Consider the following 27,531-nt stretch of genomic DNA (forward strand, 5'->3'; position numbering starts at 1 on the left):
CTAGCAGCAAGATAAAGTTTGAGAAGCGATTGAGAGAAATGGGAGAGGAGCGTTGGGCTAGGAATGTCGATACAAAATGGAGGAAGCGAACCAGAAAATTGACTGGTAAATACTTGGAAAACAGCAGGGGGCCAAACCAAAAAGAATTATCGGTTAAGAAGAAGGTGAAGGAAGCTGAGACCGATATGTGGAGAATTGGCATGATTAAGAAGCCCGCACTAGAGATATATCGGACTTTTAAGCAGAAAATTGCCAAGAAAAAGATCTATGATAATACTCGGGGTAGTTCTCTACTGCAGGCCAGGACGGGAGTATTGCGAACCAAGACATATCGGGCCAAATACGAAGGGGTAGACACGGTATGCAGGGCGTGTGGAGAGGAAGAGGGAACTGCCGAACACTTGTTAATGTTCTCTAAAGGGCTTCACCCTGTAGTTCAGGATGATGGCGCAGAGTTTTTCAAACCACTGGCGTTTAGGGGCAGGGAGGGCAAAAAAGACTTTAAGCGGGTAGAATTAACTAGAAGGAGGTTACGTGATTGGTGGCTAAAGTCAAGGCACGAGTGAAAATTAAACCCTTCACTGTAAAGTACGAGTCCTCAACTTCACTGTTTAAAGAAAAAAAAACAGAGATAAATCTGGTTTATTAAGTATTACGGCTAGATGGCGCTAGCCGCCGCCCGATATAAAGGGTACAGCCATTTAATCCATCCATTCATTCATTCATTCATTCATCCATCCGCCTTCCTTGACGTCATTCGAGTGGCTGATGCTGCCGAGGGCTCACTGAAGGCTGGTCTTTCATTCCTTTGTAAAGATGTCTGATGGGAAGTTGTACGATGTGTTAGGCGTTTCAAGAAATGCCACTGAGTATGAAATCAAGAAGGTAGGTGTCTGTAGTCAAGCTGCTTCGTTGAGCCTGCTGGGTACCAGTGTTGTGGTAGTGATAGCTAAAGCGGGCTCGGAAACTTAGCCCTACTCTTGAGTAAGCCTATCTATTCATCGGAGTAATTTATGTTGGGGGTGATGCTTTGTTAAATTGTGCATCGACATTAACGCCCAGGGGGCGAAATGGTCGCATTTCAGCTGGTCGACTGCCTCGGCCATGGCTGTACATTTTTACTAGGTTTTGCGCATTATCTGCAAACGCAGTTGAGCTCCGACGAGCAGGTAACTTCAGTGAGTGATGCGGCACTGGTGCATTTGCAACGGTGCACTCGCCTCTTCCTGTTTTTACCAGTTTGCTTAAACACTTTGCGTTTGCCTTGCCACTTTACAGGCATACAGAAAATTGGCGAAAGAGTACCATCCTGACAAGAATCCACAGGAAGGAGAAAAGGTATTCATAACGCTTTGTGTGCGACGATGTATTCGTGCAGTTGGCGGTTCAGAAAGCTGATACGAAGGATTGGTTAGCCCTTCAAAAAGAACGAATATTTCATATCTGCTTGGATGACTGGATTATGTGCTTTGAACGGTTATTCTGGTATCTCGCATCTCTGCCGCGGCTGCCAACAGCGCGAACCCAGCATGACTATCGTCAGGAGGATAATATGTTTCTGCCGAACTTGTTCTTTGTTTCTAGTTCAAGGAGATATCCTTCGCCTACGAAGTTCTGACGGACCCAAAGAAGCGAGAGATTTACAACACCTATGGTATCAATGGACTCAAGGAGGGCGTTCACGAAAGTAAGCGTGAAAACACCATTTTCGGTCGCTTGTGTTGTTTTAGTCTTGACTTCTCGTTCGCTTCAAAGCGGTCGGTGGAAGCGTCTGCGTGGAAAAAGTTGTCACTTACTTGGCCCCTTAATTTGTCAACGTTGCGAGCCCAACACACCCCCTTTTGTTCAATTAACTGCTTGAAATAGCCTTGAGATTAGTACACTGACCTGTACAGTGGCAATACTTATTTCACACCTAAATTATATGATCGTTTTCTGCTTTTTCGAAGCTGTTATACATATGTGATAGGCATCTAATGGGTGTGCAACACTAAATGTTTCACACTCATTAGACCTTGCATGACCTAGCGAGTCACGCGTTACTTATAAACCATACATCGGGGCAAGCAACTTGGTACTGTGCTTGATCCACGGTCAAGACCCAGTGACGCATTGTGATTGAAGTAGCGCTTTAAAAATCATTCTTTGTACTGTTTCATACACTGTAAGAATTACGTGATGGGTAGTTTGTCTGGTTTGGTTCATATCCCGGCTGTGGCGGCTGCATTTCCGATGGAGGCGGAAATGTTGTAGGCCCGTGTACTCAGATTTGGGTGCACGTTAAAGAACCCCAGGTGGTCAAAATTTCCGGAGCCCTCCACTACGACGTCTCTCATAATCTAATAGTGGTTTTGAGACGTTAAACCCCACAAGTCAATCAGTTTGTCTGGTTTCTGCGAAATATTGTGTGGCATTTAAGAGCTCTATACCATAGGAAGTGTATTCTAATGCGAGCAAAAGTCTGGGGAAGCTGTAAAGGAGGTCTAGCGACTGTGTTATGCAGTGTCTCCCAAAGCCGAATGCCTGCTTATGTGCCTGCTGACTTGCTTACTGCACCTAAATTCCAAAGCTGACATGTGCTGGCATGGATATTTTCCGTGCAGGAAAGCTGCCTGACAGTTGATAACTAGTCTATCGCATGAATGCTGTGGAATGCTGTTAGTTGGCATTCGCAACCAAAAAATTGAAACAATTAGGCATGAAACAAGTAAGCATGCATCAGTAAACCTGTTATTTTATGTAACATTGCCTATAATATGCTGCAGAACATGACTTGTTGCCTGAAAAATTTCGGCTCTGACAGTTTGCCGGCAAACGCATACTTTTTTTTTTTTTTGTGGCCAGCAGTCCCGACACACCATCTATACTTGAAGCTTACCACTATGTGTGTTGCTTACGAGGGGCACTAGCATTCACAGAAAGCGTATGATTTTACTTAACCTCTGACATCAGCTTATAGTTGTGATATATGGCAAAGGTATAGCATTAAACATTAAATGCTGAGAACGTGAGGAGGTACTGATTCTTCTGTGATTTGCACTACTGGTGCAGCTTTTGCATTGGCTGCTAATGATGTAGAACTGAATAAAAGGTGCTGCAGACATAATCTATGGAACTGCTGCTATTGCATTTATCTTTCTGTAAAAGTAAAAAAAGAATGTTCATGTTTACATGAACATTGAATTGTTAACAAAACTTAACAAAACAAGTCCTACATCAGCATTTTCCGCTACATTTGGGTCATTTGGCAAGGCTGTTTTGACTAGATATTCAAAAAGTTTATTAGGAAGCATAGGTATTGCACACATTCTGTGCAAAATTTAATGACAGTCAGTCACTCAAATTTGCCAGTAAAAGCAATGCCATATGTGGCACTATTTTTTTTCTTTTAATACTCGTGACATACAATGCAAGTGAGCCAATGTGCTGCCACATGGGAACGCTTCTTGCCACACGCTGCAGGTGAACTCTCTTGTCTGCTTTAGTGTGCAGTGACATAATGGCATTACTTTTCTGATAGCAGCGATGTTCAGATATAGACACGACAGACATTCTGGCAGCACGCGTGAAGTTATTTGTGAAAATTGCTTTCAGTATGTGCAGTGCGAATTTCTAAAGGGCAACTCCGACGATATTTCGAGGTTAATGAATCTCAATGAAGTTCACTGGGCATGTTCATTTGCATGTTTCCACGATTCATGCCAAATTGCAAGCTTGAGAGTTTCAGATACTTTCCAAATGAATTTTATAGCTTGCCTCGAAACGCTCACCTCGCTTGCCAGAATTCATGGCAACACTGTGCCTGTGACGTTGAGTTTTGCAGTGTCAACGTTAAAGGCTGCAACACGTTTCAAAGTAGCCATAAAATGGATTCACCGAAGAAGCTTATTGCCCTACGAATTCACCCCCGCAAAAATTTTTAAGAATCCGTCCAGTAGAGCGGAGTTAAATTTATTGCACGCTGCAAATTGCATTCTCTCTTCTGTGGTCCCGACAAAACCACTGGCAGCTAAGCAGGAATGAATGGTATAGGGGAAAAAATGTCATGCGCGCCTTGTGATCTCGAGTACTTTTTCTTTATCTCGCTTCAAATGCGCGGCTTTTCAGTGTGTCCGCGTGTAGACAAGTCGCGGCCTCTCGCGGTGGCCCCAGTCATCAAATAAGCCACTGGTTGATACTAGGCCTCGGACGCAGAGATTTTTGACCCTGTAGCGTTATTTGTCAAAAGAAGCGAAAGTGATTTTAGAAGACTACGAGAATTTATAGTAAATTCCACATCGGGGGGGGGGGGGGGTGGGGGGGGTGCTGTACTAAAATATTGAGCACACATGTTCTCATGGAGCCTCGTGTACGGATCGTCAGCGTTTGCTGGCCCTGCGAAAAAAAGTGTTGCAGGGTCCCTTTAACATATTGCAAGTATGTAACTATTAAAAAAATATTGTTCATAAAGCACTCATAATAAAGTTTAATCAATAACTTATATTTAATAAAAGTTCATTGTTGCTATAAAGAAAGACTGTGGATATAATAGATCCTGTATGCTCCACAGATCATATGGCCGATATGTGTGCAGTTTGCAAATCCACTTTTCACCAACTTTTTCACCAACTGTGCCAAAGTCAGACTTAGGATAGTCTCTCACCGACAACGGCCACATCGGTGCGTCTTAACGTGTGAAGCTTGTTCTTAGGGCCATCAGTCACAACCACATACTATCGGCATCAAATGAAACCCGAACAGCAGAGCGCGTGTTTCAAGCATTAGAAACAGTATAGTGTTGGCCGTCCAGTCATCACCATTGACAGGCGTGCACGTCCAGATTGGCAGCACTGCGCGATCTCCCTATAGAGTGCGTTATCTCAGTTTCTGCCCCAGTTTTGGTATGGTGATAATGGTGGCCATCGTGGGCGTATTTGGTTGTATCACTTGCAATTCCTTGCTTTTACTTCAACGTCGCAGTGTAATCAGTGTCTTGGAAAGATAAAACAAAAAGAGAAATATAATCGGCTGGCGGTTTATTTCAAAACGATCGTTGTATCTCGTTTGCCAGCGCTGCTTCACCTGTACCCTTCTTTCAAAGACCGACTGGAAAAGGCTTCACTTTAACTGGAAATGTCGAGCGCTTCTTTAGAACAGAGACCGCAAATTGTGTTGCTTTACCGGCACAAAGTGAAATAGCGTGAAATTGCTAGCATTGTGAACAGTTTTGTCTAATATAAATAGAATTTGCCAGGCATTCCGTGATTATGGGCTCCATGATGACAAACCGTGCTACAATACTCGTCTTCGGCTACAGTAGTTTAACCTCTGTATTTTTTATTTTGTTCCTTTCAAACATTACCATACCTGGAAAGAGCAGAAATGCGGCACTATAGGGGGATCGTGCAGTGCTGCCACACCGAATGTGTGGGCCTGTCTGTGTCGATGACTGGTGAACGGCACGCACTATGCCATTGATAAGGCTTGTGCCACGCGCTCAGCTGTTCGCGTTTCATTTGATGCCGATAGTACCTAGAACTATTCAGCTAAACAAGCGGTCGACGTGCGTGCGTTTCAAGTAATAAATGTTGCTGTGATCGCTGGCCATGCAGCTTCTGTTGTGCAAGTCGGCTCAATGGCGAAACACGCTTTCCTCAGTGGCTCATGATGTCTAGCCCCATCGGTAGCGTGTTACTGTGGGGGTGATTCATTGGCGGATGTCGGTCGTTCCAGGAGTGCTGCCAATAGCTTTATCAAAGTTCTACTTTGGTGATTTTTTGACCACGTCATGATAATGGTGCATTGATCTTCCAGAGACACTCTTGTCACCAGCGGGATAGCTGAAATCAACAAATTTGAAAATAATTAATTACCGAAAAACCGTAATACCGAAACCCAACCAAGTGCGCTACTACATGCGACTTAATCATTTACACGTACCTGCCTGATTGCGCATAATGCTAGCCAGATAGCACTCCCTGTCCACACAGTCAGCCGTGATCGGCTAAAATGCTTACGCTGTTATGGTGAATACATGGCTAATCGCGTGTGGCTCACAACACACCACTTGGTACCTATCGCACTTCCACCAAAATGTAAAAGGAAATTGCACGCTCAACCAAGGAAGTGCGGGCCTAACCCACACAATTCATAGCAGACAAGCAGACCAGACGCTGCAGTGGCACATCAGTTCTGCGACTTCCGCCATGCAAAACTCAACGTCAAAGGCACAGTGTTGCCATGAATTCTAACAAGCGAGGTGAGCGTTTCGAAGCAAGCTATAAAATTCATTTGGAAAGTATCTGAAACTCTCAAGCTTGCAATTTGGCATGAATGGTGGAAACATGCAAATGAACATGCCCAGTGAATTTCATTGAGATTCATTACCCTCGAAATATCGTCGGAGTTGCCCTTTAGAAATTCGCACTGCACATACTGAAAGCAATTTTCACAAATAACTTCACGCGTGCTGGCAGAATGTCTGTCGTGTCTATATCTGAACATCGCAATCTAATTTTCCGGACTTCGCGCCCACAGAACATGTGAACGATGGCAACGCGTTGACACCTTTTCTCTAATATGCTGTATCTATAGACATTCATTTACAAGAGTTTTTTCGCAATTCCTTGCCCTAGCACATCTGCATTTGTAATTGCGGTTGCGTTGGAAGCCCCTTAAAGACCCTGCCCGTTCAAGCTTGTGAGCAGTTTTTGGTAGCTTCTGCCACGGTTGATCGGTGGCTACGGTGTTCTGCTGCTGACCCGAAGGTCGCGGGTTCGATTGGGCGCATTTCGGTGGAGGGGAAATAGTTGGAGGCCAGTGTTCTGTGCTAAATCTGCGCATGTTGAACACAAGGCGGTCAAAATTTGTAGTCCTTCACTACGTGGCGTCTCTCATAATTATACCGTGGTTTTGGGATGTAGAACTCCATATATTATTATAATTAATATTATTCAGTCTTGGGCAGTTACTAGTAACACGTTACCAGTAACCTTGAAGTTACAGGAACTTGTAACTGTAATGGAAAGTACTGTTAGTTACTTTTGTTTCTATAAAAAGCTGCTGCTAATCTTTGTTTTATTTATTTGTAACCATTACAGAGGGTCCTTTTGCAGATTAATATTTTAGGACCCTCTGTGTATTTTATATTCTGTGACAATCCTCTCTTCGCAATAATAAAAACTGATCGATTTCTTCCCGAAACTTCCTGGCAAAATTAAAAATTGTTTTTATTTAACTGCTTTGAATAGCAACATTTTGATGATTCCGCTCTTAAATGATCTAAAATGCAATGTTAATGCATACTGTTATGTATGTCGCAAATTCTCGATATGCCACAGAAGCGAGGACCTTGCAACAAAAACGTATTTCTAAACAATGTAACATGTCGTGTGCTGCCTCTTTGGTGCATAGACACCAAATAAACAGTTACTGAAGGTACAACTTGCATCACCCAGATGAAGAGAGCGCATCTATTGCACGTGCTGCGCGCTCTGTCATTAGCTACAAAATTGGTTCTAGCATAAAATAGCTTAGACTAGACTGCGCTAGATTTATCAAGCTGAAAGCTACGTTTTCCGCGAGTACTTGACGGCAGGCATTAACGGTGGCATACATTTTGTGACTGGCTTGCTCAAAGTTTTTGGTATGTCTCAAATTCTCAACACTTGGCAGTAAAGGGCAAAAGGATGCCTGAGCATTGCCTTAGAAAATCGAAGCACGATAGCGAAATCGGGCCCTGTGTTCACTACTTTCAAGTGTGCCGCAAGGAAAGCAATGCTCTTGAACGTAACACTGGCCATTTAAAACTATCAGAGTGTCTACCGAATGTACAGTTGCTAAGTGCCCACTACACCATAGTTCTTTTTTTTTTTTAATTAAGGAAGCACCCACTACTTGTCCATAAGGTGCCCTGTGCACTTGCATAGCTGCACTCTTTAGAATGTGAGGGCAGCTCCAACACATCCACTCGTGCAGCTCACATGTTTTGATGCCCGGTACAATTCTAGGATTCTGCCACACAATATTGCATGTGTTAAGGAGACTCAGTTCACTTCATGACATTCATATCATCTTTTTTTTTTTTCCCAAAGCAGTTTCAATCCATTTCAAGAACACCTGCTTGTCATTCAAATTAAGTTACTTGGGTTGGATACTCACTTTGAACCAAAATTTTTTATTGTTTTGTTTGTGTCTCGATTTTTCAGTCATGGACGAGATGATTTTTTGCTTGCAACTGACAGACGCTAGAATTTTTGTGAGGCAAGCTTTTCAACATACTTGCGTTCAGTATTCAAAATGTTCTATAATCTCTATACAAGTATGAGCATTATTGATAGCTTCAGAGTAGTTTCTATCACTGTATACTTACATACTTAATAACTACCATCAAAGAGTTTAATAATCGATAGGTCCAGGACCCAGTTTGTGGATGTTCCTCATGAAAGCAGCACTGAGACAAATTCACATAAAGGAAACTTTGTTTAAGCTGTTAATAGACTTCATGGTCATGTATAAATGCTCGAGTATACATGCTAATTCCTAAAACTGTAATATAGTGGTTTTTAGTGTGCCGCGTTATTTAATTTCCCATCCTCGTGAGTTTCTTCGGAGAAAATACCAAGGAGTCATGTCAGGCAGAGAGTAGTGTAAATATTTTTGTAATATAGCATTGGGCATCGTGCAACCTGAATTGCTTGAATGGTCCGTTGATTGCTTCCAGCCCGTTGCAAAGGACTCTGTCATACTTCTTCGTCATCAGCCACCGCAGAAAGTGCACATAATGCCTTAAAGATGTGGAACGAGTACTACACATCTCCGCACAATAACGAATAATGGTATATTGGGTGCTTCCATGCGTAATGGTTACCTTTCAAGCATGGTGGCTGCGCGGAGATGATTCCCCATCACATCTGCGAGTATCCTCGCTTCAGTGCACCAAGGAAAGAACTGTTGAAAGTTCTAGATAGACTTGACAATCGTCAACTGTCGGACGAAAGGACATTGGCTGAGACAGTCAACACTCAAAGCATTGAGAGCGTTGTTGTGCTCCTTGCGGGCAAGTGGTCTTAGACAGACTGTAAGCAGCATTGTGGAACGTACTGTTGTCTTTCTTCCCCCCCCCCCCCATCCTTTTTTTACTTATTCTCTTTTCTGTCTTTTTTTCCCCTTCCCTAGCACATGGCAGCCAGCCGGTCTGAGAACTGGCTAACCTCCCGGTCCTTCCTCCTTTTACAAGTGTACTTGTATTAGTTGTCCCAAGAGAGTTTACAGTAGGCTTTGGGAATTTGGAAAAACTGCTGTTTGAGCTTTCACAGTGACTGCTGTTTGTTCAGCACTGGCATAGTTTTTAACTACCTTATGTAGTACTGAATGCTAGGGTGAATGAAAAAAAAGAGATGAATTGGTGCACGAAAATTGAAGTTGCTAGTCTTCATAGTTTAAAATCTGAGCTCACACAAGAAACTTCCCTCTTCTTTACCTGTACTGGAAGTCTGTCCTAGTTTGTGGTGGGCATTGTGCAGAACATAGTGTCTTGTCAATTGTTTTCAAAGCTAGGCATTTAAAAAACAGATACCCTTTTGTATCTGGTAAATTACTGTAAAAATTATTTTTGAGCACAAATATTGTGACCCTGCTGGGACCACATGAATGTTGTGTAAGACTTGGTTTGTCCAATCGCTCGGAATACGCAGCCACTTGTGGAGCACTCGCATGACCGAACATCACTGCCGATGTTAAAAATTGTCATTGTGTGCAGCTTTTGCTGGAGCAAGTTATTTCTCCATTCAAATAAAATCATACGCTTTGATATCGCTGCATCCTTCAATATCGGAAGTGATCGGAACTTACTTGTGATGCAGGGAATCTTTATTAATGTTGGTTTATTGTCTACCCCCTCTTCTCCCTCAACTCACCGAGCCTTTCCACGGGAAGTACTTGGTAAAAATATCTTGTGGAGAAACATCTCTTTCAATAAAAATGTTTTTATGAAATTGCAACTACTGATAACTCTTATTCGAAGGTACAATATCAAAAGGGGGGCCAAGGAGAGCACAGATTACGTGAGATATTGCTGTTAAAAGATACTGACAACATAGTTGAAAAAGCCACTTCTATGCTGACGGAGTCGTTAGTAGCAAGTCTGAGTCCGAGTTAGTCCTTGCGAGTGATATTTTACGGCGCCTCTCATAATCATATGGTGGTTTTGGGACGTTAAACCCCCATATCAATCGAGTGATATTTTGGCGATTTTGACTACAGTTGCACCCAGTTGAAAAATGTTTTATCGAATTGGGGTCTGAGCGAGTTTGGTTGAGGAAAATTTTGGGAAGTCTAAGTTCGAGTGAGCCCTAAATGCAAAATATATTTTATAAGGCTGAGTGAGCTTCACATTTTTTGCCGACGTATGGTCTCTGGTGCAGGTCCTTTTGGAACAGAGGACATCTTCTCGCACATCTTTGGTGGGAGCCCTTTTGGAGGAATGTTTGGCATGGGTGGGTCAAGTGGTCGGAGGCGCCGTCAACGAGGTGAAGACACAATTCACCCTTTGAAGTAAGTGCCCTGGACATCATTAATAAAAATTGCTTCCTTGTTGCGTACTGATCCAGCAGGGGTGAGATACCTGCGCGCATATTGCGCATTTTTTATGTTTCCGTTTTCTTGCGCCAAGCTGCTCCAAAAGCATCAAAATCGCGAGAATTGCACCAAACGGCTCCAAAACAGCCCCAAAAGCAAGAATTTTGATGCCAACTTCAGCTTCAGTGGGGGAAAAAAGGCTGAATTATAGTGAACTATAATGACCTAGCAGAGTTGACTACATGAGTTTCCGAGCATCACCAGGAATACCAAGAAAATAATACGCGCCTAAGCGTGTTTTTTACTTTGCATGGTGATGCCATAATCTCCTGTGTACTGTTGTAAATATACGTGACCCTGAAAAAATGTGCCGCCGTGCCTAAAGCGTCATTCCCCAAGTTTCATGTCGGAAAGAAAACAAAACAGTCCGAGCAACCTCACCTTTTCTTGTCTCGAAAACACTCACTGCCCAGGGTATCATGTAACCAAGTTGGGAAGCGGCGACCTCCTTTTGGAGGTTCGTGACAAGCTTCAATACGACAACCTATCTAATCTAGTAGCGTTTGGGGATGTCCCAGTTTCCATAGGCCCCCGCAGATCCTTGAACACAGTTGGCGGTGTCATTTATGATGACGACCTTCTTGGATTATCGGAGAGTGAACTATTGGAAGGCTGGCAAGACCAGAATGTAGTGAAGGTCCAAAGAATAGTGATATGATGAAACAAAAAAAGAAACACTAACAAAACATATAATTATCACGTCGGGTACCAGTGACTTGCCCGATTCACTTGAGACCGGCTACTGCAAGCCTCGAGTCAGGCCCTACATACCAAATCCTCGTAGGTGCTTCAAATGTCAGTGCTTTGGACATGGGTCGCAAAGCTGCAGAGGGCAGTCTACTAGCGCAAGCTGTAGCTCCAACGAACACCCATCGGACGATTGTACTGCTGCAGCCCACTGTGTGAACTGTGGAGGAGACTATCCTGCCTACTCGCGATTGTGCCCATTCTGAAAAAAGGGAAAACAAATTGTTGAACTTAAAGTTAAATTCAATCTGTCTTTTCAAGAAGTGCGCCAGCACTTCTCTCTCCACAGCAACCACTCTCCTTCCTTTGTAGATGTGAAGTGCCAGGGTGCCGCATCGCATCTTTTCGCGCCCGCGATTGTGACCACGGTTGTGTGACCACGGTTGTGTGACCACGGTTGCATCGTCTGCGCCCAAAGCTGGAGTAGCCTGTGCTGCTCCGCCTCCTGCTAAACATGTTCAGCAGACTTCAGAGTCTGCTAAACCCCGGACTACTGCACCCGCAGTTAGGTCCGAAACTTCTATGAACGTGCCTGCTAATCAAGCATCATCTACACCTCGTATCACCTCGCAGGAGGTGATGGATACAAATCCCCCTCCTCCGGCGCCTCAAGCGCCAAAGGATAGGCACAACTCTTAGGAGCACGCTGAAAAAGAAAAACCCCGAATTACAGGGCCCCCAAAAGGCCCTGCAACCAAAGTTAACACTTTTCTACACATAGCATCACACAATAAAATGACACAAATACTACAGTGGAACGTTCGTCAGAAGACTGCTGAGAAACCTCGACGATATCTAAGAACTTCTACACAAACATACACCAAAAAGGCTGTGTGTGCAAGAAACACACTTCAAAGCGCACAGACTTTCTACGCAGTTACACTATTTTTTGAAAAGATTGGGATGATGCTGTCGCATCATCTGACGGTGTTGCCATCGTAGTTGATCAAGGAACAGCTTGTGCACATTTACCGCTTCACACACCTCTTCAGGCTGTAGCCGTCCGGGCTGTCCTCTTCAACAAACTGGTCACAATTTGCTCTATTTACATACCCCCGCATCACCAAATCAATAAACAGGAATTCCAGTCATTCATAGATCAACTCCCAGAAGCCTATGGGTTCCTAGGGGACTTTAATACGCATGATAGCTTATGGGGAGATGCTGCGATGCACGAGGTCGCCCGATTGAACAGTTCCTTTTTGCTTCTGGCGCGTGTCTCCTGAATCGCAAAAAGCCAACATATTACGATATTGTTAACAATACCTACTCATCAATAGACCTCGGTATAACATCTCCATCACTCCTACCTCTATTTAAATGGGAATTCATCAATAATCCATATGGTAGTGACCATTTTCCTGTAGTTCTCAGCACATCAATATCAAATATATGTCCTTCACAGGTTTCAAAATGGCTCACCAACAAAGCCGATTGAGAACAGTTTGAAAAAATGACTCTATTTAACTTGGACTGACATAGGGGCGTTAAGCATGACGCTGTGTGCTACTTTACAGCTTTCTTGGTAGATGCAGCAACGAAATGTATTCCACAAACATGTGGACCGTCGGGCAAATGAGTCCCATGGTGGAATGAGTGCCGTAATGCGCTTAAAAAACAAAATAAGGCATGGAAGTTGCTTAGAGACTCTCCTACAGCCAAGAATTTATAAACTTTAAGAACATCAAGTTGCAAGGAAGGAGGACGCGCCGACAGGCAAGAACAGAAATTCTTATCGGGCATTAATTCATACACAGATGAGGCGAGAGTCTGGAACATGGTTAGTAAGGTAGCAGGTTCTGTTCGGCTGAACTACAAGCCTCACTTACCTGCTGCAATAAATCTACCCCAGGCCTGGACCATGTGGCATATGAAATGCTGAAACATCTGCCCATTGAAACCCAAAAAGCTCTCCTCTCGCTGTATAATGCGATATGGTATTCCGCCGAGCTACCCTCAGCCTGGAAGGAAGCTATCATTATCCCAATTCTAAAACAAGGCAAGGACCCATCCTCAGTTTCCAGCTACAGGCCAATAGCGTTAACCAGCTGTCTTTGCAAGGTCTTTTAGAAAATTATAAACAGGTGCCTGATGCACTTCCTTAAAACTGCAGTCGACTCCTCTTAAACGGAACTCGAAGGGGATCCATAAAACTGTTCCATTTATCAGAAGTTTCATTTCAACAAAGTACACTTATCTAGTGAATAAACAATTTATTTAAATTGCACTAACCTCACCTTACTCATGAGGATTAGTAGGAGAAAAAAAGGAGTGAAGAGTGGTTTGTTTAGCAAGCTTGAGTTGTTTTTCACAAGGTGCGCTCCCATGCTTGAAAAACTGTCCATAAATTCTGGACAAGCCGCATGCTCAAAATAGCGCTGCAAACGTTCAATACCCTTCTTAGCCGATCGGTCTGGTGGCACCACTACACTGGCAATATTATCATCACATTCATCGCTGGACTGTTGATCCTCATCTTCCACTTCGGCAGTCATTTCCTCGACAGTCTCCTCATGACAGGTACGAACATTTTCATCAATGTATTTGTAGTCCTGCAGCGTGAAAGGGGCAGACTGCACGACCTCACTGCATACATCAATGTCCGCATCAGCAGGGCTGTGTTCTTCATGAGGTACTACTTCTTACACTTAAAAGCCAGCATGATGAAAAGATCTGTGTATTGTTGTTGCCTTTACTTGCTCTCAGGCATTAGCCAAAATGTGGATGGCGGCCAATAAATCTATGCTGTCGCATTTCCCACTGTCTGCACAAAACAGCATTCGATGGAGCAATCGTCTGTGATAATGAAATTTAATGTTCTGAATAACCTCTTGATGCATTGGCTGGATCACTGCCATTGCATGGCTGGCAAGAACTCCAGAGTGATGGCTTGGAGTCTTTCAACCTGACTGTGGACTGGGCAATTATCCACGATGAAGACAACCTTCCTGCCTTGCCTCGTAAATGTTGCGTCTTCCTCCCATAGCCAGTTTTTGAAAATAGCCATGGTCATCCACGCTGTTCAGTTTGAATGGTACACAACGGGAAGGTGTCAAACTTTTTTAAAACAATGTGGGTGCCTTGATTTTTTTGTTACCAACAGCTTCAATTTCTCATCTCCTGTCATTATCGCATCCACCAGTACAGTGATGTGATCTTTACTGTGTTTTCCTCCACTACACGCTTCGCCTTTGAAGGTTAGTCTTTGATGGAAGAGCCTTATAAAAAAAGATCAATCTCGTCAACGTTGAAGACATCTCGTGGCTCAAAACTCGTCAATTTCCTTAAGCCGTGCTCGTTGCCAGTCGGCGCAAATGTCCTTGTTGACTGCAACACTCTCACCCGAGATTGCTTTGATGACTAGGCCATGGTGTGTTTTGAAGCAGCTGAGCCATCCATTGCTTAGGACGAAGTTCTCAACATCCATTTGCATGACGATCTCTTGAACTTTCTGCTCGAGAATTCGTCCGCTTATGGGCAAATTGGAACTCTGTGCAGGCTTGAACCACAGAAAAAGAACTTTTTCGAGTTGATAAGCCATCGTCCGCATTCGCATCCGCATAGATGTAAGGGTCCCATTCTTTAAAGCACCTTCAATCTTCTCACTGTCTTTGCAGATCCGCAACAGCGTCGATTTTGGGATGTTGCATTTTTTCGCCACCTCAGTCTTGGGCAGGCCACTTTGATCGAGCTCCTGAAGAATTTGCAGCTTTTTTTGAAGCGGGAATGAATGGTTCTGCCGCTTCCTTTCCATCCGGCTGAAATAACACCGGGATCTACCTCACTTAGCCGCACAAATAGGCCTAATACACAACTGACTTGCCGACTCGACTTCCAGAGCTATGGTGGCTAGAAAGAGAGGTGTCGGCATCGGCGCGCTGGAGAGCAAGCGAGAATTCATTCGGATGCGGCGGCGCTGCGGTCACTTTTAAGATGTCCCTCTTCGCGCCCGCCCGTGCGTGCGTATCAGTCGTTTGTCGTTGCAAATATTTTAGGCTACCCTGCGGATAATAAGTCTACCTGTCACAATTCTGGTGCCGCACTGCAAAGCGTGTATTGGCACTGAAAACTAGTGTTTTCAATTCTCTTTGTAGTATATCAACTATGAAGCTTAGGAGATGGAGAATCAAGTGGCTTGCCGTGAGCTTGACACCAAAGTTAAGTCCGTGGAGTTTTCACTTAGATACGCAGTGTTCTCCGTGAAGTCTCGATGCACGTAAAGATATTGGCGACCGTTATTTTTGACTTGCGCAATCAAGGCCTACTTTACAAGCAAGACATTTATTTCACGAAAGCGAAAAACATGAAAAATAAACACAACATACGCATTAAGGTTGAAGAGAACAAGTTATACGAAACTCTGCTAAAGCAAGTGAATAAGGCAGCTAAAAAGAACAGTAAATATACGATGGTACAATAGGCATACATACGCACATGACATTGAAATTTGATTGGCGAACAGTCTCAAACCAGTTCACGAAAAAATTGATTTCTGCATATGTGAAACACAGCCAGACAGTGACATCACCGTTGTTAGTTAATGGGAGATTTGTAACATTGTGAACAAGACAATAGTAAAATCACAAGAAACACAATGTGATTAATGCTCAATAACATAAAATAAAACCTTGTTTGCTGAGTTAATACCATGACTGTTAACTCATAAGTCTCAACTTCAAGAACTTCATTTGTTCCGCTTTTTATGGACGCATTTTCTCCAGCAGCAAGAAAATGCATTTTGCTCAGCGTAAATAATCGAATTATCTGATTTGTCACTTTCAGATTCTGGTGTTCACAGCCGACCATATTTAACCTCTTCAGGCAGGCAAGAAAGAGATCAGGTCTGTTATGCTGTCACATTTCAACTTGTTGAAGCTGAAGCAACAGGTGAATGCATCTTCCATAGCTTTGTCCAGGTCTGTTAAGGACGGGTACTGAAGGCCACCTCTGTCTATATAACGTGTGAGGCATGATTCTGCCGGAAGCAAGCTGGAATTCTCGGAGTGAAGCAACAACCTCCTACATTCGTTGCACTTCGCCTTTTTCACAATCTTCGGGCCACATGGCCACTGACATAAGTGATCCGGGCGTCACTTTTGCGTCCAATGAGATCAGTGTGGTCAGGGAGGGCTTCACAAGCAACAATCATTTCATGAACCTCGTTCAGGCACCCCACATATAGCAGCTCATCCAGCTTATTCTGCAATTTTATTGAATTATTGTGGATGCTCGGACATCGACGGCTGCTCAGAATTCCATAAAGTACGTTTCCACTGGAGGGTGCCTGTGCCAAACTGTAAAAACGGGCAATTCACAGAGATCAGAAATTGTGTTGGTGAAGGATGATCATTTGAGCCAGACATTTGCTTCATAATTCCAAAAGAATTTTAAACACGTCTTGGCAGAGGCGAGATGTCATCAAGTATTTATAGCGTAAGGTTTTCGTGACATAGTGCGGGATGAAAAGGGTGCTGGTTAGTGACGCAAAGTCCTTCGGCATTTTATTCACTCGGTAACCCACCCTCCTTGGGTACAGCTTTTTCCCAAGTTGCTAAGAACCTGTTGATAACATGCTTGTAGCTACGGACGATGAATCTTTCGTCGAAATGAGCTTCGCACACAAGGTAGTCTTTTCCAGTGGTTTGTCAGCACAGGGAATCGCACGCTCCCAGGCCTTGCGCGGTTTGTTGTCGGCGGGAGCAGAGAAGAGACGCTTTCTTCCCTTCTTTGCGAGCTGCAACATATCCCGCATTGCATGCAGGTGCAAGGCAGTGCGTTTGCTGTTTACCCATCACTTGTGGCCTGGTCACATCGGCACGTATTTATCCCGAACAAGTCCAAATAGGCGAAGCGCAGATGTTGCGACTCGAGAGCACACGAGCAAGCGACTAAAAAGTGCCGCACTAGCGGCTGGCGAGCACTCTCGACTGATCATGGTGGCGACTTGCTGCTGCTCCGCGGTGAAATGAAAGACCGGCACGCCTCCTTTGAAGGCAAGGCAGGGACGATGCTGACACCTCTCCTTTTAGCCACCATACCACAGCCACCACAAGCGAGAATGGCTACTGAATTGGCTTGTCTCGAGGTGTTGACATGGTTGTGAGACTACCTTTGGCCTGAGCGAGTCTATGCTGTGTTTAGAGTTTGTGCTGGTTTTATTTAATGGTTTATGGTTTTATTTAATGACATTTTGCCATCCACTTTCACTGCACATATTTAAGTCCACTGTCATAATTTTATTACCTCTACGTTTTTACCCATGTTAGTGCGAGGAATTTTACGGCGCATTTACAGCCGTCAATGAGGCATTTTCGTTTCAACGAGTTTAGTTTATTGGGAGTCCACTGCAATGGCCTACGTGACCTATACCAGTGTGGGTTTCGAGAGGCTCGGTCCATCACTGACCACTTTGTTCATATTGAGGCTCAAATTCGTGATGCTTTTGTTCGTAACCAATTTTTTCTTTCTGTGTTCCTCGATATGGAAAGGGCATATGACACTACATGGCGCTTTGGAATATTGAGAGACCTGTCGCATTTAGGTGTGTGGGGGAGAATGCTGACAATCATCGAAAGCGACCTGTCCAACCAGACATTGTGTCTGAGTTGGCACTGCCTTATCCCGAATATTTGTCTAAGAAACAGGAGCGCCACAAGGAGGTGTATTGAGCTGCACACTTTTCATAGTTGAAATGAATTCCTTGCACCTGTCTCTCCTACGTAATATATTTTACTGCATATATGTCGATGATGTACAGATTGATTTCAAGTCGTGCAACATCTCAATGTGCCAACGTCGGGTTCAACTAGGGTTGAACAAGTTATCTCAATGGGCAGATGAGAATGGTTTTTTACACAACACGCAAAAGAGCACTTGCGTCTTGTTCTGCCGAAAGAGGGGCCTCCATCCTGACCCCGACATTGACCTGCATGGTCAACCTCTGTCAGTGAAGGCCGAGCACAAGTTTCTTGGACTAATATTAGACACAAAACTAACCTTCATCCCACACATCAAGTATTTAAAAGACAGGTGCTTAAAAACAATGAATATTTTGAAAGTGTTGTCACGCACTATGTGAGGTAGTGACAGGAAAGATCTGATGAATTTGTATAAAATCCTCGTACGCACATGCCTAGATTACGGTGCTATAATCTATCAGTCTGAGACTGTCACAGGTCTCATTAATTAGGGAGGCGATCGCCGGGCTAATTCCAAGGGCCGAAGTATCGGCCCCCGAACCGCACCACGAAAGCGTGGACAATTTAGAAGTGGTCCTTTTTGGCGCGCCAGCGGACGCCGGCTGTGGCCCAAAGAACAAGTCAGAGCCGAGAGTTGATAAACAAAACAAAATTATATTCTCAATAATTGCAGATCAAAACAATACACAAGTATGCACACTCCACAATAGTTGAGTACAATATGTCACCAATCAAACAACGTACTACACAGTACAATCAGGCACACTCGAAACAACGGACACAGACAACAATACGCACTACAATGCAGTCGCATGCATTGAACAACCAAGACACTTAAAGACTAAAGAGATATAAAACCTATTCAGTCCAAAGTTCTTGGAACAAAAGTCTGGATGACACTCTTCCGAGAATCACTCACTCAAAGTCCAGTGTTGTTGTTGTTCCGCTGCCCCCGAAGTTTCTCTTCCAGGAAACCTCGCATTCCGCTGCCCCCGAAGTTTCTCTTCCAGGAAACCTCGCGTTCCACTGCCCCCGAAGTTTCTCTTTCAGGAAACCTCGCGTCTTCAATTGTCCACTCTCCAAGCTTCAAACTTCTTCGCCGGAAACACGTCGGCTTCACACACGCAGCTGTTGCCACGCGTCTTCGCTCGATAGCGGTAAACACACACTCTTGCCTGTAGCTCGAGTCGTCACCCCTCAGGTGGAAATCTTCTTCTCCTGCTTTGTCTCTACGGACAAAACCTTCGCCGACTACACGGCGGAATCCCTACGCGCTCTGGCGCTAACTTCCGTCTTCTTCTGATCTCCCATCTCCGCTGCTCGGTTAAATACCTTCCGCGCGTGATTCCAGAAAATTCTCATCATTTCGTCAGCGCGATGCGCAGCGAAGGCTGGGGGGAAGTGCGAGACGGTACGAGGGCCGTCCGCGACGGATGACTCAACCCGGCATAACCACGCCTCTTTCCATCGAGAAATTTTGAGTGCTTGCTCGGCCGCCGATGTGGGGTGAGGAGGTTCGTCGGTGAACCTACGCTTCCGAGGGGAGAGGAACGCGTGCCCGGGGAGTCTTTGGATGCTTTTCTTTTTTTTTTTATTGTTGACCTCGCGGCGTCACTCCGGCGTTTCGTCGCGAGAATTTGGCGGCGCGCCCTTTTTTGAGCGCTCGTTTTGTGACAGCGACACCATCAGCCTTAAAGATTCTTGACCCTGTCCACCATCTAGGAATTCGCCTCTCTCCGGGTGCTTTTCGAACTAGCCCCGTGGAGAGCCTGTACGTGGATTCGAATGAATGGTCACTCCACCTACAGAGATGTTGCATGTCTTTTGTGTACTTTTAGAAGGTGAAGGCAGACAAGCAACACCCTTCTCATTTAACAATTAATGATTTGTCTTGTTCGAGAACAGTCCTTCGATAAGGCAGCCCTTCGTGTAAGGGGCCTGGCCGAAGAAACAGGTCTCTTCTCGAACACAGTTTGATGGCTCCTGCTGCATATCTGCCATCGTGGCAGTTTATAGACTCTGACTTCTCTTCTGTGGAAGCCGCAAAGCACGCACCACTTGCACACACACATACATACTTTTTAGAACTACAACATAAATACACATGCCCCGAGTTCTTTACCGATGCCTCGAAGTCCAACACTTCTGTGTCATATGCCGCAGTAGGCCCATCCTTTTCCGAGGCTGGCGTTCTTCATCCTGATGCAAGCATTTTCACAGGAGAAGCTTATGCAATACTGGCGGTCATAAAACACATCAAACAGATAAAATTACAAAAGGCAGTAATATACACAGATTCCCTAAGTGTGGTTAAAGCCCTGAGAACCCCTAAAAAACACAAACCCCATGCTGGTGTCACTTTACTCACTTCTGTGCACACTGTACACATCAAAACACCATGTCATCTGCTGGGTGCCAGGGCACCGTGAGATACAATGGAACGTTTTGGGGGACAAGCTGGCTACTTCCACCAACGGCACCTCTTCCAATGCATCAATACCAATCTCTGCACTTGACTTGAAACCTTTTCTAAAACTGAAGCTCAGGGGGTATCTGCAGAGCACTTGGGATACCTACAGACGATAAACTTCATGCTATTAAGCCGCAACTAGGTAATTGGTGCTATCAAAATCGCGACACGGAAGTAACACTTAAAAGGCTAAGAACAGGACATACACACTCTACACATTCATATCTTCTGTCCACGTACAATCCACCACTGTGTGAGAGATGGGAGAACCACCCGCGGTTCTCCACATTGTCGTCCAGTGCAATGAGTTAGATGCTCTAAGAAAAAAGCATTTTTTACTGCCCTACCGACAGCAGCTCCCACTACCCCCTGGGATGCTCATCGGTAGGGATCCGCTTTTTAAACTGCAATCGCTTTTCATGTTTTTACAAGATGTTCATAGCTTTCACCCGATATTTCGAGGTGATCTGTAGCACGACCTCTGTACCGTGGTCATGGCTGCGGTGACTACATCTCGGTCATGGTTTTATTTAATGACATTTTGCCATCCACTTTCACTGCACATATTTAACTCCACTGTCATAATTTTATTACCTCTACGTTTTTACCCGTGTTAGTGTGAGGAATTTTACGGCCCATTTACAGCCACGCAACATATCATTGGTCATATCTCTAGTCTTTGGCCATCAATTGGCCCTTGCGCCATAAAATACCACTGATCATCATTAGAGCGTGCCGCTTCTTCTAGCTAGGCTCTCTGTTCTGGTGCCCCTTTCACTTAGCAAAAACCAGAGTTAGCCACCCTAACAGAGTGACGTGTGTTGCGGGGGTTGATTCTCAAGTTTGTGCGTAGCTCATTCCCTTGGTCGCTGTGAATTTTGTCTACGCTGCTGCCTGCGGTCACCTACGCGCGGGCGTTTGCCGTGAGCATTTTAATCGTGTAAATGTGGAGTGATCCCCCTTCATGTACGTCTCCTGGACGCTCTGGCGCGTGGGTTCTCAAACTGGGTTCGGTGAGCGACTGAACGCTTGCAACATGCTCTCGGTTTACCTCCATTAGTGACTAATTTATTTATACAAGCGATTTAAAAGGTCGTCACGCACCTAATTCGCACATCGGTGTCTGCAGGTGGCGAAAGACATGAAAGATTAACTTGCACGATTTGAGAGCCCGTGGTAACAGAACACGCATTCAAATCACTTGAAACTATATTAACGGGCGTCTCTGCGCTTTATTCGTGACTCATGACGAGTTGGCAATCATGTGGTACAGTTTTCATAAACTGATTTTCCACTGCTTCGTTTTATAACTGAAACTCGCTACGAGCGCTTGAATAAGCGTTGCTGCATGCCTGCGCTGGGCTAGACGAGCTTTTAGGCTTAGCTTTATGTCCGAATGGTGCGGCGGTTGGCGGCTGTTCTGCAGCGTGACTGGACTGACATACCTCCTTTTTTCGTTTTTTCTTTCCCTTTTTCTTCAACAATTTGGTCTCTGCGTTTGGCTCTTCGTTTCGTGAGGCATGCGGAGCCTTACGGGATTTGGGAAGCACCATCGCTAGGAGTTCTACGTGAACGGGGCTAGTACAGGCCAACTTGGGCAGTATTATTAACGCCTGGTTGCGCGTCGAGCGGCGTTATCACCTAGTACCATATTCGCTTAACACTTTGTGCCATATGTTTGCGCTTGGTGCGGCAAGGTTTCTTTGCTCCCGCACTGCGCTCATGAAAATGGTCAAGTGCGAGGTGGCCGCTAACAGCGGTGCAGCACACTTTTGTCTGTTAAAAGCGTGCAGTGCACTGGGGGAGACGAGAGGCAATGTTATGCGAACCACCCAGCTTAGCAGATAGACGTACAAAAAGACAACACAGTAATAGGCTAAATCATGTCACTGTTCTTAGGCGAAATCCCATATATATATATATATATATATATATATATATATATATATATAGTTCAGTATAGTGCAGTTCAGACCTGGCTATAATCTGTTAAAAAGTTTTCTTCAAAGTCTGTTTCAGTGTTTGCGTGCTAACTGCTCCAAAGCAAGGTTCGTCTGCTCCAAAAGTGGAATTTTGCCTGCTCCAAAAACTGCTCGCAATTCAGTCTCGGCCGTCTCACCCCTGGTCCAGCCATTCATCATGGTGCTGTCAGTTACTTATAAAACTAAAGAATTGCGACGTTTCTTTGGCAGTTTGGTTGGGCCAGTGGCTATTTAGTAGTTCATTTGGTAGTGGAAACAAAACTCGTGGAGGAATTTGAAGTGTGTACTTCGTCACATACCTTCAGACTGGCATATTTCTGCATCACCTATGATGCAATTGAATCTGCACATCTTTCAAGGCTGTTGTTTTACAAGTGGTGAAATGTTGCATGGAATGTACCCAGCAAATTTCATTGATGTCCACTTAACTCGAAAAACGGGTAGAGTTGGCTTTCAAATTTTTCTGGCTGTGGCCTGTGTCAATGGAAGTGGCCTGTGTCAACAAAAGTGGCATCATGAACACTGATTGTCGTCTGTATGTTTAAAAAAAATTATTTCTGTTCATTTGTAATGCTTAAAATATGCTTTGTATTGGTGCTTTATAATACAGCGCACATACATTCATGCTTGAGTAGAATGCAATAAATGGGTATTTATTATTCAGTAAGCACTCGTTGCTCCATAAAACTCTGAAAAACCCTTGAATTTTATGGCATATTCGGTTGGGCGCTTACTGGTTGGGTTGGGTTGGGCTCTGATGTGCTCTGAAAAGTGGTTTCATGTATGGTTGGTAGAATTCGAGCGCTTGGGTTACCTTCGACTGGTTTTTCAGAGCATTAGCCTCAGACTCTGGAGTGCTCCCAACTGCTCAGACTTTGAAGTGAGAGCGTGGCACAATCTGACTGGGAGGACGGATCACAGGACATAAGCTGGCAAATCGCGTGGCTGCTGGCAGGTGAACCGGGTGAACTGCACCAACAGTTCGAGCACGCATTTCAGAATGGGGACACCGCCAGGCGCATAATACTTCCTGCACGTGCATTGTTAGTGGCGTTTTTGAGTGTATGGGGCGAGTTCACATCTACGAAGCCATAAATGCACCGCGTCAAAATAGAGGCGGCTAGCAAAAGCGGAAGAAATGTAAATGCTGTCGTTACAGCAGCTCACATACAGCCACGTGATTTGCCTTACATAGCAGATCTGATAACGATTGCCAGATTTATGTGCTGAGCTCGGAAGGCTTTCGCTGTGTCCAGACATCTCTGAGATGACCACTGAACTGATCAGCGCCATTTGTGGCTGCACCGCAGGAAATTTTTGCCCAAAGGCTTCTCGCATTGGCCGCACGGCGGCGCTATAGGACCTTCACTGCTCCGAGATCGCTGACACATTCGGTTGGTACGCTGCCTCTCGCGCGCCGATTGCAAGCTGACTCTGCATCTAGTGACTCTGAGCCAGAGGACTGGAGCGGCCAACCGAATACACCATTACACAGTAGACTCGCGATAATTCAAACTCTGATAATTCATAGTTTTGGTTAATTCAGACAAAGTTAAAATTTTTGGTTGGCCCTCTTTTTTTCAATCGGTTAGTAGCCAATGGGTTAGTAGCCCAGGTAATGACCCACAAAAGATTTGAAGAGATAACAAGCCACCTGCGTTTTTTCGATAATGAAGCGGCCGATGACAAAGTAAAAGAAGACAAATGCTGGAAAGTGCACCCATGGCTCAATTTCTTGCGCAGCAACATGGTTGTCTTGCCCCAAGAAACAAAAAAATCTGCAGTGGACGAAATCTTGATCCCCTTCCGTGGGCGGTGTTACATTCGTCAGTACATGCCTAATAAACCAAAGAGTAAATGGGGTCTAAAACTTTGGGCACGTTCTGGGGAATCGGGTCTGTGTTATGATTTCGAGCTCTACCAGCGCTGCAACAAAGGTTTTTATGGCAGCCAGGGTGGCTACCAGCTTGGGTTGGGAGCTGGGATCGTGCTCCAGCTATGTTCCAGCCTCTCGAAGCGAGACAATCTAGTCATCGCTGATAACTTTTTCACAGGCCCTCGGCTTGTAGAGCAGCTTTCAAGAATGGGAATTTTTCATATTGGCACGGTTCGTGAAAGCACTCATCTACAGCAAGTTGATGGATGAAAAATCGAGGTCTGGGCGCCTGTGATACTTCAGTCACTTCTTGTGACCAAAAGACAATGGTGGCAGTGAAGTGGCATGACAACTGCACTTTTACTCTCCTTTTGAATTGCATTGGTGCTGACCCGCTTACATCAGTCAAAAGGTGGGGCAGCAAGGAGAAAAATCACATTTTTGTCGATCGTCCAGCGATAATTCCTGCCTACAACAGATCAATGGGTGGCGTGGATCTTCTTGACAAAATGTGCTTCTCGTATAGTTTTTCTGTCGGGTCTAAACGCTGGTATATGTATTTGTTTTGACACACCCTCAAAATAGCTGCTGTTAATGCATGGTTCATGCGCAAGAAAATTCTCCAGCAGCACAAATTGCCGCCCACACCTTTGAGAGAATTCCTCTGAGCTCGCAACGAGTCTGATCTAGCTCAACAAACGACTACCAGGGCGCCCTTCAATTCATAATGTCGGGCTACTCAAGAAAGTGTGCCTAAATGTCCCCCCGTGATGTCGGAAGAGATAGCAAGGAGCACTGGCCCACATGGAATGCAAAACGGAACCGCTGCAAGGCATGCCCAGGGGGGTACACCTATGTTTCCTGTGCCAAGTGTAAGGTGATGTTGTTTCAACAAAGACTGTAACTGTTTTGCAAGTTTCCACCAGTAGGCGACAAACAGCTATGCTTTGAGCTTTGTGCTTTCTTCAATTTGAAAATTCGTCAAAATTAATGGTGGCAATAAAAAGTTTTTTCTCTTTGCTTGGCCTCCATTTTATGCAACATCCCATTAATAATTCGCAGACTAAATCAAGTTTTTCATTGAACACTTGCACTACTAGTGACTCTAAGAACATAAAGAAATATTTTGAAGTTTTGAAAAGTGTTTCTCATACTGGGAATCAATGGGTTAATTCACACTTGATCATTCGGTTAATTCATACTTTTTGCAGTTCCATACCAGAAAATATCTGCTGCTTTCTCACTATTTAAAATTTTGCATGCTTATATAATCCTAACAGTCCAGAAATTAAAAGTGCCTCGGGCCTTCAAGGAAAAAGGCTTTGCGAGTAAACGAATGTTTGAAACTAAACTAAGTGCACGCATGGTATGTCGTGGATCTCAACTGGTGTAGAGAGCTTTGGGCTGAAGGGCAATATAGCAAAGAACCAGTTGGCGATTCCAGATTTCTTTAAGAGGTCTGATCAGCAGTAAATGGCAGATAAACTTGTGAACCTTACACTTATGCTTTCTGTTCAGTGTGTGCAGTTAGGGTATAAAAATACTCTTAAAAATTTTTAAATGTGATAAATTCAATGCCCAATTATGTGTGGTCTCACCTCACCCAGAGTCATCTGAGAACTTCTAATAAATCAAACAAAATTCAGAGGTCTCTACAAGCTTGAATTAAATAGTTGACTATACTAACATTTTTAGGGCCTTGAAAACCTTGAAAATCATTTGAATTTTATTGGTAGACATTTAGCCATCTCATTGTCAATAATGGCAAAACATTAGCAGCATTATTCTATTTAAAACAAGTGTTTTTAAACAATTTGTACTCTTTGGAGTGAATGTACATTGATGCGTGACAATTTTTTTGCAGGGTGTCATTAGAAGATTTATACAATGGTAAAACAGTGAAACTTGAAGTGGACCATACTGTTATTTGCAGGACCTGTGAAGGGTAAGTGCTATGGCCAGGGTGCACACAGGTACTTGAAGTCCTTGAAAACCTTCGAAATAAAAAAATTCGTTTTCCAGGCCTTGAAAGTCCTGGATTTTCGTACAAGTCCCTGAAAACCGTTGAATATTGGGGATTTTCGCAGGGTTTAATTGTACGACTCGCAATTCACAGCAGTTGAGCGTGGTGCCGGGCAAACATCATTGCTTATCGCTTCCCACGATTACGAAGTCTGACACAGTCAAACCGCCCGTATGAGATGACGGCATGCGCACTCCCGCAGCGCCATTTATCTTTATCTGGCTTGCTTTGGTTTTGTTTGGTGAGAAGCCATAAGCTGATGGCCACAATGAGGCTACAGATTTTTGAGTTCAGGGAAAAAGTTTGCACGAATGCGCTTATTGCTGTAGACTATACTAGTGCTTAAGAGGTTTTCTTCTGGCTTCGCTTAGTGGTATCCCAGCAGCAACATGCAAAAAAAGTGCAGCACACACTCGCTAGCCTCTGCCACCTCAGTATCATCTGTTGGCCACATTGTACTTTGCAAAATATCCCGGCTGCGGCGGCTGCATTTCCGATGGAGGCGGAAATGTTGTAGGCCCGTGTGCTCAGATTTGGGTGCACGTTAAAGAACCCCAGGTGGTCGAGATTTCCGGAGCCCTCCACTACGGCGTCTCTCATAATCATATAGTGGTTTTGGGACGTTAAACCCCACATATCTATCAATCAATGTTGGCCACATTGTAGGCTATATAGCTTGTCGGTGCTTGCTCGTGCTCCGGTGTTTTGTTTTGCACATGTTGGTTGCTGTGTGCTTTGTGATCGCATGATCGTGCATGCAGGTGGCATTATTTGCAGCAGTGCCTGGGAAATGCAGGTTAGAGCACCTGGCTCAGCAACGATAATTATAAGCGTTGGATTGCGCCGGATGTATTGGACACACACCGTGCAAAATGCACATTGTGCAAAAAGAGCTTTGACGTCGCTTCTATGGGTGAATCCGCTCTCAAAAGCCATGCAAAAAGCACCAAGCGTAGTGGAATTGTGTCAGCTGGAAACTTTATGCAGACCTACCTGACGGCAAGCTCAAGGGAGCGATCCATTAACTCGGCTCCATCCCAAGCGACCGATTTTAAGGCAGTTTCACATGCCGCGACTGCAGCGAAAAAAATTGTTCCGTTCGCTTCAATCGCTATGTT

The 27,531-nt window shown here is 44.5% G+C and overlaps 1 protein-coding gene across 1 annotated transcript in view; it reads left to right on the top strand.

Annotated features, from left to right (window-relative positions):
* The first annotated feature begins 728 nt into the window (after positions 1 to 728).
* The window catches only part of LOC119176827 (dnaJ homolog subfamily A member 2), a 55,015-nt gene continuing 28,212 nt past the window's right edge, over positions 729 to 27,531 (top strand). Inside the window, exons 1-5 of the mRNA XM_075877640.1 lie at positions 729 to 885; positions 1,279 to 1,338; positions 1,585 to 1,687; positions 10,404 to 10,533; positions 26,255 to 26,335. Coding sequence (XP_075733755.1) covers positions 817 to 885; positions 1,279 to 1,338; positions 1,585 to 1,687; positions 10,404 to 10,533; positions 26,255 to 26,335 — 443 coding nt within the window. The 5' untranslated portion in view covers positions 729 to 816. The remainder of the gene's footprint in view (positions 886 to 1,278; positions 1,339 to 1,584; positions 1,688 to 10,403; positions 10,534 to 26,254; positions 26,336 to 27,531) is intronic.

Source organism: Rhipicephalus microplus, chromosome X (genome assembly GCF_043290135.1).
Source record: "Rhipicephalus microplus isolate Deutch F79 chromosome X, USDA_Rmic, whole genome shotgun sequence".
Classification (NCBI taxonomy): Eukaryota; Metazoa; Arthropoda; class Arachnida; order Ixodida; family Ixodidae; genus Rhipicephalus; species Rhipicephalus microplus.